This window comes from Spermophilus citellus, assembly GCF_964194105.1.
Source record: "Spermophilus citellus genome assembly, chromosome: 8".
Taxonomy (NCBI): Eukaryota; Metazoa; Chordata; class Mammalia; order Rodentia; family Sciuridae; genus Spermophilus; species Spermophilus citellus.
The window spans coordinates 126,944,985-126,961,866 of NC_138189.1; the positions used below are offsets into that span (position 1 = coordinate 126,944,985).

General features: G+C 43.4%; 1 protein-coding gene across 1 annotated transcript in view; it reads left to right on the forward strand.

The window, feature by feature from the left end:
- Window positions 1–1,474: 1,474 nt before the first annotated feature.
- RNF175 (ring finger protein 175) overlaps window positions 1,475–16,882 on the forward strand; it is a 48,036-nt gene continuing 32,628 nt past the window's right edge. The window contains exons 1-3 of the mRNA XM_081304304.1: window positions 1,475–1,608; window positions 12,046–12,083; window positions 14,797–14,938. Of these exons, the coding sequence (XP_081160430.1) occupies window positions 1,558–1,608; window positions 12,046–12,083; window positions 14,797–14,938 (231 nt within the window). The 5' untranslated portion in view covers window positions 1,475–1,557. The remainder of the gene's footprint in view (window positions 1,609–12,045; window positions 12,084–14,796; window positions 14,939–16,882) is intronic.

The following is a 16,882-nucleotide window of genomic DNA, read 5'->3' on the forward strand; positions in this document are numbered from 1 at the left end:
ACTTGAACAAACTTCAGAACCTCTCCGCTTCAGTGTTCCCATGTGTCAAATGGAAATATTAACAATAGCTCCCTTTAGGGAGTTGTTGGGAGAACTGAATGAGTTAATGCCTGTACAGTGCTTGGAACAGCCAGGGCACATAGTGAGCTTTCTGTTAGTGTCAACTATTCCTTTTATTTTGGTTTCCACAGTTCACTGTGCTTTCTCCAGCCTGCAGGCCTTGGCATCTCCTGTCCCCTCCATCTGGAACCCTCTTTCCCAAACCCCGATCACACTACAAGGCAATCTTTGGAAGTGAACAACAGCAGCAGCATCACCAGGAAACTTGTTAAAAAAGACAAATTCTCAGGTTCTAGCTGGGACCTCCGACATCAGAACCTGGGATGGACAATCCAAGTTTAACAGTCCTCCATGAGAGTCTGATGTACAACTAGAGCTGGAAACCAGGTTCATTTACCGTGGTAAATGTCCTTAGATGATTATCTGTCTCCACCCCATTAGACCTAAGTCCCTAACAGCACAGATACTTGCAGCTTGTTCCTCGTGGATGTTGAAAAAATAAGAGCCCTCACAAACTGAAATGGAAAAAGCCTTGTTTTGTCGACCAGATGACTTAACTGTGTGTTCCTTCATTGTCTATCTCCCCCCATTAACAGCCAGGTCTCTCTAAGGCTCACCTAAATATTCCAGCTTGTTCCCAGCCTTGAGTGCAGCCTTAGGCCTAGGTGCAAGGTAGAGGGCAAAGGAAAGCTGTGAGCCATTACCCAGGAGGCCCTGCAGCTCTGGAGCACCCCAGGGGCCCCTCACTGAGTCCGTGTGCTTTCCCGGGAGTGCAAAAGAGATTCCATCTCAGCATCTGAACAACCATGGGAAATCTCGCCTACTAAGAGTTACTTCTGGGGAAGATCTGAAGCGAAAACCGGCTCTTTACCTCCCCAGACCCTTCTCCTCCTCTCCCCCCTTCCCCTCCTGCCTCTTGCTCCTCCCTCCTCCTCCTCTTTCTTCTCTGGCCCCTCTGCTACTCCGCCCTTTCTCTCTTCCTCTCCCCACCTCCCTTTCCTTCTCCCTCCTCTTCCTCTCTCAAGTCTCCCCCCCTTCCCCCTCCCTCCTCCCCTCCCTCCTCCCTCTTCTTTCTCTTCCTCTTTCTTCTATTTCTCACTCTCTGTACTCCACGTTTCTCTTGCTACCTACTTGTCCCTGACCCCTCCTCCAGCCCTGACCCCTGATAACCAAACCACTGGTTCGTGCCAAGCTCCCGGGGCGGGTTGCTGGACATTTTCTTGCAGACCCCGCTGACAGGATGGCTTCTCCACCGCTAGGCCAGGGTCCCACAGGGCGCCCCGAGCGACCGCGACGCCCCTCGTGAGCCGCTCCACTGCGGAGGAGGCGCAGCGCGTGCCCAAGGCCCCGCGGTGGCCGCCAGCGCCCGCAGCCGCACCGCGCCGCCCGGGGCGGGGCCGCCCGCTCCGCCGCCCGCTGGGTCCCCACCTGCAGCGGAGGACCCCGGGGCCTCGGTGCGCCGCACGCCGCAGCCCGGCAGCGCGGGGAGAAGGCGGCATGGCGGCGCGCGAGGCGGCAGTGCTGGAGGCGTCCCCGCAGCACGAGCAGGTACGGTCGCGGGCCGGGGAGGCGCGGCCAGGGTCCCGGGGCCCAGCTGGGGCGGGGCAGCTCGCGCAGCTGGTCCCCAGTCCCGCCGCCCACACGGGTGAGGCCGGCCCTGGACAGGGACGATGACCTCTGGAAGGTGCTGCCCGGGGACTGCCTATCCCCTCCCGTTTCTTCCTTTCCTCCCGGACTCCCAGTTGCTTTTCTTCCTTGGCTCCATCCCTCTCCCCTGCGGCTTCCAGGATGACCCCATCCATTCCTGTCCTCCAAACTGGCTGCCTCTCTCCTGAGCAGTAGCCCCCAGGGACCCAGAGTAAAGGGTCATTGAAGGAGGGCGACTGAGGGAGGGTGAGGAGTGGATTTCCGGCCTTTGGCCGAACTGTGTGGTGCCCAGGCTTGAGTGTGCGGTCAGCATCACCCTGGGGCTCCTTGAAAGACAGGTTGCTGGGCTCTGTCCCCAGGGTTTCAGGCTGATCATAATTAGCTTGTGTAACTAGCAGGTGCAGCTGATGTCTTGAGAACCACTAGGTTAGTCCTTTCCTCCTACCACCAGTGGTGAATACATATATCCAATCCTACTTTAGTTTTAATTCGTAGGACAATTCGCAGGCTCTGACCAGATATAGGAGCTATGCCGGGGTGGACGAAGGGAATATAATCTAGAGATGGGCCTTTCTTCAGGAATTAACATCCTTAAAGCAAGAACAAAACTAACTCACGGGAAGACATTAGTGTCTCAAAACAGGTTGGGGCAAAGAGTTCTAGAATTTCTGTTTGATGAGGTGGGTGTGGCATTTGAGCTGGATTTGAAGAACAAATAGGATCTGACCGCATGGTGTTGAGAGGGAGTTAGAATTCCAGATAGATGGAAGAGAAGCACTAAATTGTTTGGGGGTGAAAAAAATTGCTGGGGGATTGGTCATAGGAAACGATGGGGGCTGGGGGACTATATATTACCGCAGCGGGAACCCAGAGTTCATGAATACTTAAAATGAACCCGGGAAGAGTCGGGCCATGGAGGGCCTTGGGTACCAAACTATGCAAGTGGGGTTTCTTTTCTAGAATAGGAGAACCTATAAGGAAGCGCCATGACTCTTGCTGATTTCAAACCAGTGTCATGCAAAGGGGCTATGGATTGAGACCCTGCCTCCCAGGAAAGGCAGAGGACTTCACACTATCCACTTTGCTGATGTTTGCCCTTCCTCAAAGCTAGCATCTCTGCCTTGCCCACCATGCTCAGGAGGTGTACACCCCTATTAATTCTGCCTTAGAAGGGACTCACAGCTTTTCCTATAATCCCATATTGGAAGATAATGTGGCCTAGGGACCAGCAGTCAAAGCATCACCTGGAAGCCTGTCAGAAATGCAGTCTCAGAGGCTGGGGTTGTGGCTCAGCGGTAGAGCTCTCGCCTAGCACATGCGAGGCCCTGGGTTGGATCCTCAGCACCACGTAAGAAATAAAATTTAGAAAGGTATTGTGTCCATCTACAACTAAAAAATAAAGATTAAAAAAAAAAGAAATGCAGTCTCAGTCCCCAGTGTATACATACTCAAATCAGAATCTGCATTTTAACCAGACCCCAGGGTGATACTGTGCACTTAAAATTTGAGAAGAGCTGGGTTAAATGAGACTTTATAAGAGCTGAGGATACTAAAAGGAAAAGCAGTATAGTTACTGACCAGCCAACATACAGTAGCATTCCATCACTCTCAACCTCATTCTCTTTTATTTTCCTTCACCACCTTTAATGCTGCCTAAAGCATGCCTAATTGTACATTTGATTGTGAGAGCCTTCAATATGGAAGTTCCAGGAGAGCTGACCATGGTCTATCTTATCAGCTGCTATAGTTCCAATATCAGGAATCTAGTCTGACACATAGCAAGACCTCAATTCCATATTTGTTAAATGAATAAGTGGGTGAATGATGAATAGTAATGTACAACCTCATGATTGGGGGCCCCAGCTGTTCAGACTTCATCTCCCTTTCCATCCTCCTTCCTCAACTCCACATCCTACAGTCTGTTGAGGAGTTACACCTTGGGAAACTTTGAGACTCCTCCAAGAGCAGGAAGCATGGGTTTAGGATCTCCCTCGTGGGCTTGTCCGGGACCTGCTTTCCAGGCTCTAATTTCTACCAAAGGGAGAAAATGAACTTCCTGCCTCAGAGTAAACTATACCCCTCCCTTGGCAGCCCTGCTCTTCCTGGCTCTTAAGAGAAACCGAGGCACAAACTGATTAAGAAACAATGAGAGGGCTGGGGATGTGGCTCAAGCAGTAGCTCGCTCGCCTGGCATGCGTGCGGCCCGGGTTCGATCCTCAGCACCACATACCAACAAAGATGTTGTGTCCACCGAGAACTGAAAAATAAATATTAAAAAAATTCTCTCTCTCTCTCTCTCCCCCCTCTCTCACTCTCTCTTAAAAAAAAAAAAAAAAAAAAAAAAAAAAAAAGAAACAATGAGTTTACTTGTGCTGAGCAGAATTGCAGCCCAAGAGACATTTCCGACTGGCTGGAATATATTCTGGGGTCTTACAGATTTCAAACAAGTTTTAAAGGCAAAAAATCTTCAAATGGAGAAAGGGATTATATCAGTTATTTTTCAAGAACTTAGATTGGTATAGACAGGATAGCAAGCCGTCATAAGAAAGGGATTGAGTGATTTTAAGAATACACTTAGAGGGCTAGGGCTGTGGCTCAGGGGTACAGTTCTTGCCTAGCACATGCAAGGCCTGGGTTCGATCCTCAGCATCACATAAAAATAAATAAATAGGGGTATTGTCTACAACTAAAAAAAAAAAAGAGTACACTTAGAGCTGAGGTGGAGCTCAGTGTAAAGCTCTTGCCAAGCATGCACCAGCAATAGGTGAGGGGGAGAATATATGTAGATATAAAGTAATTCTTAGAAGTAGAAGAGGAAAGAAGGGTTCTATCCCCAGCAGCAAAAACAAAACAAAACAAAGAAATTCTTGGGAAAATTGCCTGGTAGCTCTCTATAGGACTGGAATGTTCTGCTCTAACGAAAATTGTAACCCTCAGCATGTCGATGGCAGGATATAGCAACTTGCACAGGATCAAAAGTCTTCCAAGTTTTCTTGGCCTAGTATTTTGGGATGCCGCAATCTGCCTTTACCTGTTTGGTATTAATTTTTCCATACCGTATAACATGAATTCCTTATCAATGAGTATATTCACACACACACACACACACACACACACCACAGGGACATTAATAGCTTCTAAATTCATTGCCCTGTCTTTGCCACTTGTTTCAGAAAGATTTTTCTAACAGAAGGATTTTGTGAGGGAAGGGTTGAAAGTGGAGAAATCGGCCTGGAGACAGCAGCTCAGGTGATGAAGGCTATGCCAGCAAGGTGGCCTCCACAAGTATATTGAGTGTGTGCTGCCACAGACGTCGGAATTCAGTGGTGGGGTAAGGCCCAGGCTGCCTTCCTGCCGATTCAGATACGTAAATAAGGGATCAAAGGTGCAGTTTGGAGACAATGCTCAGGGTGCCATGGACGTATGGGAAGGGCCAAACCCAAAGGACTTCCTGGAGGAAGTGGGGCACAAGGATGAGCAGGAATAAAGCACCCCCACATGGAGACTAGGGGTGGAGGAAATGCATTCAGGGGACAGGAATGTTCTGGTCGGTTAGAGCAGGGACAGTGGTCAGAAAACACAGGTCCCTGTGAGTCATGTTGACAAGAATCATAAGCAGGAAGGTAATAATATGGATTCGTTTGCTTCTCATGCCTTCACCCTTACAAGTTGAAGAGGAGAGGAGTGAAGGCAAGTGTTTTAGTCAGCTTTTCTGCTGCTGTGACCAGAACAACTGTAGAGGAGGAAAAGTTTATTTGGGGGCTCTTGGTTTCAGAGGTCTCAGTCCATCGACAGCTGGCTCCATTTCTCAGGGCTTGAGGAATCATGGCGGAAGAGTGTGGAGGAGGGAAGCAGCTCACAGGATGATCAGGAAGCAGAGAGAGAGAGACTCCACTGGCCATATACAAAATAAGTACCTCAAAGGCATACCCCCAATGCCACCCCCTCCAGTCACACCCCACCCACCCTCACTTACCACTCAGGTTAATCCATTAGGGGATTAATTCACTGACTGGGTTAAAGCTCTAACAACCTAACTATTTCTCCTCTGAACCTTCTTGCATTGTCTCACACATGAGCTTTTGTGGGGACACCTCACATCTAAGCCATAACAGCAAGATCCCAGGGAGACACCCTGCCTGCCTCCATGCAGCCCTCGGGCCCAGGGAGCCTTCCCTAGTCCTGCTAGCTGAAGAGCGATAGTCCCTCTCCCTGCTGGTTATTTTCTATCACACTTTCTGTTTATTTTCTTCATAAAAGTTACTACATGAGGCAATTGTTTGTTTATTGTTCTTTGTTTTCTCTAGAACATGGGCTGGATTCATGAGAACAGGAACCTCACCTGTCCCTTTCACCATTGTGAGCCAGCTCTCAACCTAGTGCCTAGCACACAGGAGGTGGCCAATCCATATTTGCTGAATGAATAATGAACAAAAAATGGATGGGTAGGACCATAGGGGATTGAAAGAAGTGGACATGTATGTGAGGTAGTATTTACAGGTAGGGTCAACAGAAAGGTCATGGGTTGGAGGTGCAGAGTCAGGAATGGTGCCCCAGCTTTCTGTTTGTTGGATGAAATATGGAAATACTGAGTGAAATTGGAAACATCGTCAATGGGAGCACTTTGGGGAAAAAAAATTAATGTGTTCAGCTTGAGGCAGATTAAGTCACACATCTGAGGGACGTCCAAGTGGAGATACAAAGGGAGCTAAAAAGTGAGATTCGGCTGAATAAAAGAAAGAGGTGAGAAGTAGATCAAATCATGGCACAGAGATTGGAAAAAGGGACTTGGCAAGTAATCAGAAAAGGTGAAGAAATGGGGAGACAGAGTAAAAAGTCACTTTTGTACTGTTCTTTGTAGGTGTCATTGTTCACGTAGAATATCTAACATAGGAAAGTATAAGAAGGAGAGTAAATATTCCAATGTCACCACCAATGGAGCATTCCTGGTAACATTTTTGTAATGTCTTCTGTGAGTCTTTTTCTTCTGGATGTCTCTTTATGAAACCATACATTTACATAAATTGGCTCATATTATGCACAACAATTTTGAAGGCTCATTATCTCATAACAATGAGTCATGGAAGTCTATGTCAATAAATGTGGATCTGCATTATCATTTTTAAAATGTTATAGATTTCTCAAAAGGAAAGACAAAGATATGGATCTTTTTCATCCATTGTTCTAAGTACTTGGTGAGTTTTTCATGTTGGAAACATTTTTCAGTTCTTGGAAATTTCTTGCATAATTTATATTTTCTCTCCTATATCCCTTCTCTTAGAGTTTTAAATTTTTTTTCTGAGAGAATTATTCGATTTACCTTCAATCCCTTCATGAGATGTTTCATTTCTGTCCTCTTGTTTTTTTTTTATTTTGAGAACTTTTGTCGGTTTTTCTATAGTCTTTATTGTTTAGATCCAGAATGACCCCAGGAGCTCCTGTGTTAAGCAAGGCAGCAATGTCCAGAGGTGGGATTTTTAGGAAATGATTGGATCATGAGGGCTCTGACCTTCTAAGTGGATTAATCCATCTGGTAGATTAATATTTTGAGTGGACTACGGGGTGGAAACTGTAGGCAGATGGGGGCATGATTGGAGAAAGTAGGTCACTGAGGGCATGCCCATAGGAACACTGTTTTGTCCCCTTCTACCCCACCTCTGCTTTCCAGCCACCAAGAGCTGAGCAGCTGTCTTCACTACACCCTTCTGCCATGATATTCTGCCTCACCTCAGGTCCAGAACAATGGAGCCAGAGGACCATGAACTGAAACATCTGAAACTGTGAGCCAAAATAAACCATTCCTCCTCGGGTACTTTGGTCACATCAACAGAAAGCTGACTAATACAGTTTTCTTGACCATTATAGTTGCAGAAACTTCTTTCTCAAATATATAGTGACTTTTGGCTGTTTGCCTGTCCACTGTTTGGAAGCTCTTGCTGGCAGGGAGGGCTTGTTGACAGGCAGACTGGGCTGAAGGCTGACCTGGCCGGGCCTTTTCATGGGAGAACAAGGAGTGGCATATCTAGAGTTCTTTTCTCTTGACTTGGATAGTTCCCCATAAATAAATCCAGTCTTCCTACACAAGGCCTGAGTCTGGCTATCAGTAGCCCAAGCCAAGTGGACAAGTGCATATCTAACATGCTAGGCCTCCAAGAGCCCAAGTGGAGGTCTCCAAGCCATGTGGCTAGTTATTATAAACCAGTCTGCTCTTACAGCCTTTCCTGCACATCCACTCATCAGCCTCACAGTGTGCTAGATCCACAGGCTTCCTATGTGCACTGCTGACTGCAAACTTGGGTGGTAGCAGGGAACTGAGAGGGTAGAAGTTTGAACATGCCTGAATTAGTTTTCTAGGGCTACTGTACAACAGAAACTTTGCACAGTTCTGGAGGTCAAAGTGTGGGTATTGGAAGATCCTGACTGTAGAGAAAACAAAGCTGTGCCAGCATCCTCTGCTCTCAGTCACTGTCCACAGACCGTCTGCTTTCCAGTTTCCAAAACTGATTGCTTAGACTCCTCGCCTCCTCTTGTACTTGGAGGTTTATGTTATTTTTATTCTTTTGCAGTCATTCTAGTGGTGTTTGAGGAAGGAAAGGAGGTAAATGGTTTCTGTGTTAGTTATTTGGTTTCTGTGTTAGTTAGGTTTTTGTCACTGTGAACAAAATACCTGTCAAGAACAACTTAGAGAAGGAAAAGTATATTTTGGCCAAGTGTCAGAGATTCAGTTCATGGTCAGCAGACTGCATTACTCTGGGCCCAAGGTGAGACACAACACCTTGATGGAAGGATGTGGTGGAGGAACATTGCTCAGCTCATGGTAACTAGAGAGAGAGACAGACAGACAGACAGACAGACAGACCAACTAAGGGACAAGATATAATCCCTGAGGGCATGTACCAATGATCTACTTCTTTTGGCTATTCCCTACCTGTTTCCATCTATAGTTGCCACACAGAATTCCATTCAAATTATTAACCCATCAATCCACTGTTAGATTACAGCTATCATAATCCAATCATTTCACTTCTAAGCATTCCTGCATTAACAGAGGAGCTTTTGGGGGGACACTTCATATTTAAACCATATCAATTTACCATGTTTCACTGGAAGATCTTGTTTTCACTTGCTTTTTTTTAAATCACAGTTATTAGTAAGCTTAAACATCTCTCCATCAATATATTGGTTATTTATATTTCTTTTGTAAATTTTTTATTCAAGTACTTTGTCCTTGGGAATGTTTTTATTATTATACTGTAAAAAGCTCTTTTTATATTTAATTTATTAACTTTCTGCTTCTCACATTGGTCGTATTTTCCCCAGTTTAATTTGTCTTTCAACTTTTATGTCCTTGAAATCTGTTTATTATTTTACTTTATCATTTCTGGGCTCTACATCATACTTAGAAATGCCTTCTCCACTGCAATATCATGAAAATGTTTACCCATATTTTCTTCTAGTGCTTTTAAGATTTTACTTCCTTACAGTTAAATATTTGATCCATCTGATATTTATTTTGAAGCAAGAAATGAGATATGGTGGATCCAGCTTTGTTTTTCCCAAATGCCTGGCCAGTTGTCCTGACACCATTTAATGAACAGTACACTTTCCTTCATTGATTTGAAGTGACTTCGGCATCATGTGCAGTTGAGTCTATTCTTGGACTCTGTGTGCTGTTCATTCATCTTCTGCTTTCACTTGATCTCTGTGGCCTTTATTCTGGATTGCAGAGTCTGGTAAGCTGAGGCTCTAGGCTTTATTCTTCTAAATGTTCCCTGCTATCCTTATATGCTATATTTCCAGATGAATTTGAGTGTCATTTTCATTTCCAAAGTAAATCCTCATAGGATTTCCAATGGACTTGTAAAATCATATATCACAAAACAGTTCCCCAAAATTAGAACCCCTCCATAGGGGAAAATGCTGTACTCTTGGGGACTATAACTAGATAAGAGATGTCTCTAAGAATATCATCATCATCACCAACACCAACATCAGTACTGTCATCCTAATTCACTTATTCTCTAAGAAATAGGATTTCAATATCACTTTACCTAAGGAAGTCCCTACTTTTAGTTAACAAAAAAAATTCAGGTTACAATTTCCACCTCTAAAACTTTTCTACTTTTCAAAAGAATAACTTATCACACTTCCTTAAAAGTGACTTACAGAGCTGGGGTTGTGGTTCAGCTGTAGAGCACTCACCTGGCAGGTGCGAGGTCCTGGGGTCAATCCTCAGCACCACATAAATGAATGGAATAAAGGTATTGTGTCCAACTACAACTAAAAATACATAAATAAATATTTTTTAAAAAGTGACTTACAATCTGATGGATAGTTGGAGACAGTTATATCCAGGGCTATTTTACTAGTAAGATACAAATGGAATTTTTCTCTTAAGGAAACTAAAAACCCAGTTCCATAATTTCAATACCAAGCGCTGTGAACTTCAAACAACAAAAAGAAGGGAGTCCTGAAGGTTGTAACTTTTATTAAGATCATCAACCCTTGGTTTAAGCACTTTTCTACAAAACTCTCGTACAGCCTCATTTATGCTCCTAATATTGCAATGAGGTAACTAGCAGTTACTATATCAATATCCAGTATCTGGAGACAAACATAGATTAGTGATGTGCCCAAAGTTGTTATCCAAGGAACTAGCCAGCTCAGTGGTGGTGGGTGGTGCTTGGTAGCTTCATGTCTCAAGGCTCCAAACCCATCTAGTGTTTTCTCCTAAAGAGCAGAGTCAGCAGAGAAGGGCCTCTCAAACCAAGAAGGGTACTCAGGTACAACTATTACCTGAAGGTTGCTTTACTGCTGGAACTTGGCACTTGAGTCTGGCTGCTGTGACCACCATGTGAGTAGGGAGCCATGGAGAAGCTGCCAGCCTCGGTCACAGCACCACCTCTGTCCTGTTTTCCTGGCATTGTACCGATCCCTCCTAAGCCTGTCTGTGACTCTCATCCATGTCATCCGAAGCCTTGTTGTGTTTTATAAGGGAATGCTTCATGCCTGTGGCAGAAGCCTAGATGTTCCTGAGGAGCCTGTGTATCTCCAGACAGATCCTAGAGTAAACCGTGGATGGCATTTGTTTCTTTCTCTCTGCCCGGATGGCTTACACCATTTGAAGAAGAAAACAGAGGGGAGAAGATCTGGCTAATATCAGATTTATTTAACAGATATTTTATTTACTTTCCCTTTTATTTGCCATCACTGGGGATTTGAGTTTTGAAAGAGTGTCTTTTAACATTGCTGGACGAGGGGTTAGGTGGTCTGTGGTCTCTGTGAAAGTTATAAGATTATGTCTTTCTGGTGACTAGTGTCCAAGACTTCAAATAACCAAATATGGTAAGTTAGCAGTAATCAAGGGAAAGCAGCCCATGAATGGACTCTGTCTTGGGAGAGGTCTCTCTGATGCCTGCCCAGTCTGACTCTGTCTTGGGAATGGTCCATCTACAAGGGCACAAGGCTCAATCTACAAGGGCACAAGGCCATAGTAACCCTTCTTAAATGATGCTCCTTTTTCCAGGAGGACACAGAAGCCTCTGGTCTGTTTAGTCTCTAAAGCCTTGAACTTGGAGTCATATTCCTTCACTGACATCATTTAAGACACCAGCAAAACAGACTGGTTTTAGGGATACTGGATTCATACACCATAGCCTAGGAACCAGAGTGGCTGTCCCTGTGATAGGGGAAGCTACTCTCTGTGACCTTCAGTGATCTGCCAAAACACAAGGGCAGGAATGGAACCATCTGGTTCTCTGACTTAGGAGCAGAATCAAATATTTATCAGTGGTGACTTGATCTCTGGAGTTTTGTTTCTTGTTATTCATTTGTTTGTTTTGTTTCAGTTTTATAACAGTCCCAGAACTCATCTGTTAAAGGCTTCCTCCCTAGTACTTCACCCTGCGAGCTCAAACTCACCAACACCTTGATCTTGGACCTCAAGCCACCAGAACTATGACAAAATAAGTTTCTGTCATTTAGGCCACCCAGTCTGTGTCATAAGGTCATGGCAGCCCTAGCAAACTAATACAGATTTCCAGATTGGGAACCAGCCTTCAGTAATTTTCTTTAATTTAAATTAAATTTATTTTGAACTGATACATAAAATATAATTAATGGGGTAATGTGATGTTTGGATACATGCTACCCTGTGTGTACCTTGTAATGTGTATTTTATTTTATTAGGATTTTCATTCTAAATTATTCCAGTCCTAGGGAACATTGCTGTTTTCAACAGTTTGGGTTTCTCATAGAATGCTCTAAAATATAAGCTATAAAATAAAAGCTAAGAAAATGAGATTTTTTTTCAACAAGGGTGTTTTTCATGTTTTTCAGATCTCTCACACAAAGCTTTCTGCGGATGATGAGTGGAAGTAAGTGATCAGTATTTTTTTATAATCACTTTATTAAAAATTAGATTCGCATCTTAACAGTTTGAGAAACTGAATGAAGTCATCAGTTCATTTGTATATTTCCTGGGATAAAGAAGGTGGAATGAGGAAACTGTGTAGCTACAGCAAAAAGGTACTTCAAACCAAATCTGCACGGATTTCATGTGTTTGCTAGTGTGATCCATGCAATCTCACAAAGCTGGATTAACAGATTCTTCAAAATATGGCAGTATCAAGTGGCTGTTTATTTTAGGCACATAAAACATATGAATTTCTTTATATGCTGGGACCTAAAATGGGTCTCTTGGACACTGTGAGCACCACAAAAAGAGGAGAAATGAAGATTTCTTCCCTTTTTTGTCTTATAGTGATCAATTGAATATATCCTTACTCAAAACTGGAAATACTTATTACATTGTATATCAATTTGTGATCTTCAAAGTTCTTCCACATAGATCAATCCATTTGCTATGTGCTTTCAATGTATGTGTATGTTTGTATGTATATATATATGCATCTTTACACACACAAATGAAGTAATATCATAAAGCATATTTTATTTTCTGTCTGTGCAAGTGATATTCTCTATCAACAATGTATTCACTCCTATATCTACATAGCCTAAGTTGGAAGTCCGTTAATTACACAGAATATTAAATATTTATTTCGGATTTGGGTGTATAAAAACCATAACTAACCTCTGGTACCCTTTTCATTTTTCTTCACTTTCTTTTCTTCTGAGTGACAAATGAGTTTTTTCTTTTGTATGAGCTTCTAGAAATCATTCCTGTCTCCTGAGTGCAGCTTTCAACAGTAACTAAAAGTCATGTAATTTTATTCAAGTCGATTCTCTGATCTAGACTCCAGCTTCTTCTCTTGATGAACGAAAGGCTTTCAGTCCGCCTGCTTTCAGTCCGCCTCCCCACAGTAACATTCAAAGGGTCCTTCTCCAAGAAGCTAAAGTGAAGCAGGAATATTTACTGGTTCATTTCTATGTCTTCACCAGCAGGGGGCACCCCTGGGATTTGCAGGGGCCCTTTTCTGAAGGGTACTTCCAGACTGTATAGAAATGCTGGAAGAGGAGAGACCCAATTACATACCCAACAAGTGCCTTTAAAAAAAAAAAATCAGTGTTTTGGCACAGAATATTCCCTTGCAGCGTTTTCTGATTGAAACACTAGCTAACTGCATACTGTAACCAATCCTAAATGGAAAGTTCATTTTAAAGAGATTTTGTGATTAATGGTGTTGCCCTGCTGCTCGTGAGAGAATATTAAGCAATTGGCAGCATTTGTAGATTTTCCCCTTTCTCTAATGTTTAATCTGGGCCTCTCTCTTCCTCTAGGCCAGTGGCTCTCAATCTTGGCTGCCCCTTAAAATCACATGGAAAGCTTTAAAAATGACTGATGCCTTAAACGTTTTACTGTGTATACATGTATCAAAACATCACATGATACTCCATTAATCTGCATATTTTTATGTGTTTATGTATCAGTTCAAAATAAATTTAATTTAAATTTTTAAAAAAATTGATTACCAATGGCTAGCTCCCAGCCTGGTCATCTGTATTAGTTTGTCAGGGCTGCCGTGACAATACGGAACAGCCTGGCAGGCTTCAACAACAGAAACTTACTTTGTGGTAGTTCTATAGACTTCAAGTCCAAGATCAAGGTGTTGGTGAGTTTGGACTGGCAAGGTGACACACCAGGGATGAACCTTTAACGCATGAATCCTGGAGGTGGAAGACACAATCCTGCTCCTAATACCCAGCAAAGATCACTTAATTGATCTTGGGTACTGCACGGGCACTGGGGTTTGTAAGACTTTCTAATGATTTTAACTGGAAGCAAAGGTCAAGGATCACTGCTATAGGTTTTCTTCAAAGTCACTTCTATTCTAGGACTTCAAACCAGATGCCATATGATTTTAGTCATTTTCTCGATCACTGTGAAAAAAATTAAGTGTTCAGCTAAAAATTGAAAGTCCGACTATCATCTGAATGTTTGTGCTCATCTAAGAAAATGCTTAGGCCTATTCTTCCTTCCTATAATAGTTGTATAATAATTTATACAACAAGCTCACTCTGGAGCTTTCATTTGCCCCATGGATAATATACTCCCGTTTGGGCATAGGCTCCTTCTGCAGGATATCCTTTTTATCAAAAATGGTGGAAATTACCAACATTCTACTGCTTTTGACTTTCAAAAAATGTCAGTTTCATATGACTCAGCCTAATGTATATATTTTTCCTGATATAGCTACAAATAACATGTGCTTACATCATAAGTACCATGAGGTACAAAGGGATTATCTTAAATTTATAGATGAGGAAACTGAGGATAAATGACTTTCCAAGATTATGGGTCCATGAAGTGGCCCATCAGGGACTGGAACCTGTCTTCCCAGTGCCCATCTTGCTTCTCAGCTTCATTACTTAATTTGGAAAGAAAAAAAAGTGAACTCAAAATCACATGGGGAGGCAAAGGACTGAGAGGAACTGGTTTTGCTGATAGAATCTGCTGTCCTTTTCCCAAACCTAAGGGGAAGGGGAGAAATAAAGAGAAGCATTGTGATCAAAGCTTACTACCTGCTTTTTCAATCCTCTTCTTCCTATGAGCCCAACCTGTTATTTTCTCTTTCGCTAAATGTGCAAAGGTTGAGGGCTTTTTCAGATGACCTCATTTGCTGGTTCCAGTCTGCAGCAGGAGAGGATGTACAAGATGCACCGTGGCCACGAGTCCATGCACGTGGAGATGATCTTGATCTTCCTCTGCACCCTGGTTGTCGCCCAGGTAGTGCTGGTGCAGTGGAGACAGAGGCATGGCCGATCCTACAATGTGAGTCACCCCTGGCTGCTGGAAGCCCACTTCAGCTTCTCATTGCCACACTGCTCCTTTGTGACCACTTTGTGTCCTTACTGCTTTGGCTTAAATCAGTGGTTCTCAAGCAGGTACAATTCTGTCCCCAAGAGATCTTTGACAATGTCTGGAGACATTCTGGATTGTCATGATTTAGTTGGGGGATCAGGATGGAGAAGGAGGGGAATTGCTACTGGCATCTGGTGGGTAGAGTCCAAGGATGCTGGTCAACTTCCTACAATGGAGGGCAGCTCCCCAGTCCAGAAATGATCTAGCCCAAATGTCAATTGTGGCAAGGCTGTGACAGCCTGTTTTAAGTAAACCAATTTTCCTTTTGTGTATGAATGACTTCTGCCAAGACTAAAGCAAAGAAAGATTGGGGATAGCAGAAACAAAAGGTTGAGGCTGTCTCATGTTGCTTCATTAGCAGTAAATAAGTAATCATAAATAAATATCAGCAGCTGTCTTACCATTATGCATATCCATGGAAATGTGTCCACAGTAAACACCTCAACAACACAGAGAAGTATCTCATCACAGGACAATCCCACTGGAGCATGTCTACTGGAACTTTCCCATTTCAGGGCTTAGAGTCATACTCTGTCCTTGCTGGACCTGAGACCTTGTCACTGCAGTGGTTCTTAAGTCCTAGGGTGCCTGGGAATCACATAGGTCCCACTCCCAGAGTTTCTGATTCAATAATCTACATGTCTAACAAGTTCAAAGGTGGTACTGATGCTGCCACTGATTCTGAGACCACTCTTTGAGCAAATAAGACTTCCTATAAAATATGAAGTCTTAACCCAGACTAGGATTTTATGTATTTTTACCCATCATAAACATTACTTCTCGTATAATACAGGGTTTAAAAGAATTCTCAATACTGTATAATATTTCAGTCTGGGAAATTTTAAAGAAAAAGAATCCCATTTTGATTTTTTTAGAACAAAGACATGGTTTTCTGCCATGTCACTATTGTCATGTCTATTAATCACCCTTCATATTGTACTTGACTGATATTTTTAAATGAATCAGACTAGAATCAAACCTTGCTAGTTATTCATTCTCATATCAAAGAGAAAGTCTTTAAATATATCTTAATTATAGTTTCTATACCTTCAAAATAACTAAGATTCAATTTCTAGAATCCTTATGTAAAAAGAAACTGGATTCCTAAGAAATTAGTTCATAGCTGTGTTCTATCTTCTTTTTTTTAGTGATAACTATCTCTAGATTAAGTACAGAAAAGAAAGTTTGGCTTCCATGGTAACAGGTGTGGGTTTTGCCTTGGAAGCTCCTTCCCTTGGAAAGAAATAAGGCCACATGAGCCGGTAACTTAATGGTGCCAAGTACCTCTGCCATTTTTATTTGATGACGTTTGAGTAGCAGAAAAAAGCCTCTGTCCTTGTCTTGTGTTTGAAGAAATTGTTCCCGTGTCAACTCTAAGGATGTGTCATTACACCAGTAAGTGTAGAGCTTACATACTGGCCTCACGCCTGACCCCAGATAGATGTGCCCAGCAGCCAAGACCCCTATGAAGACACATGGCCATTGCTGGGCCTGACCCTAGCTGACTTAGCCTATGCTGGACCCAGGCTGACATTTTGGAGCCTGATCACAACAGTTGGCTGGAGCATGTGAGTCATTTCCCATTGTCACTTGTAACCTCTGCCACCTGAAACGTCTCCCCATAGATACTGCTTTGGACAGCCTCCCGGACCCCTCAGTCACCCCAGTTTTTCTCCCCAGTATTGCTGCTCCTGTCTCCTTTTATTGCACAGATCCTGTTTTATGGCTACCCAGAGGACTCTATGGTCCTAAGGATCGCCATGGAGATGACCAAGTGACTGTGATCATGGCCTCTCCTGAGATGACATTGTCTAGCACTTTGACAAAGACGGGGGCCTACAGAAAGATGCTCCC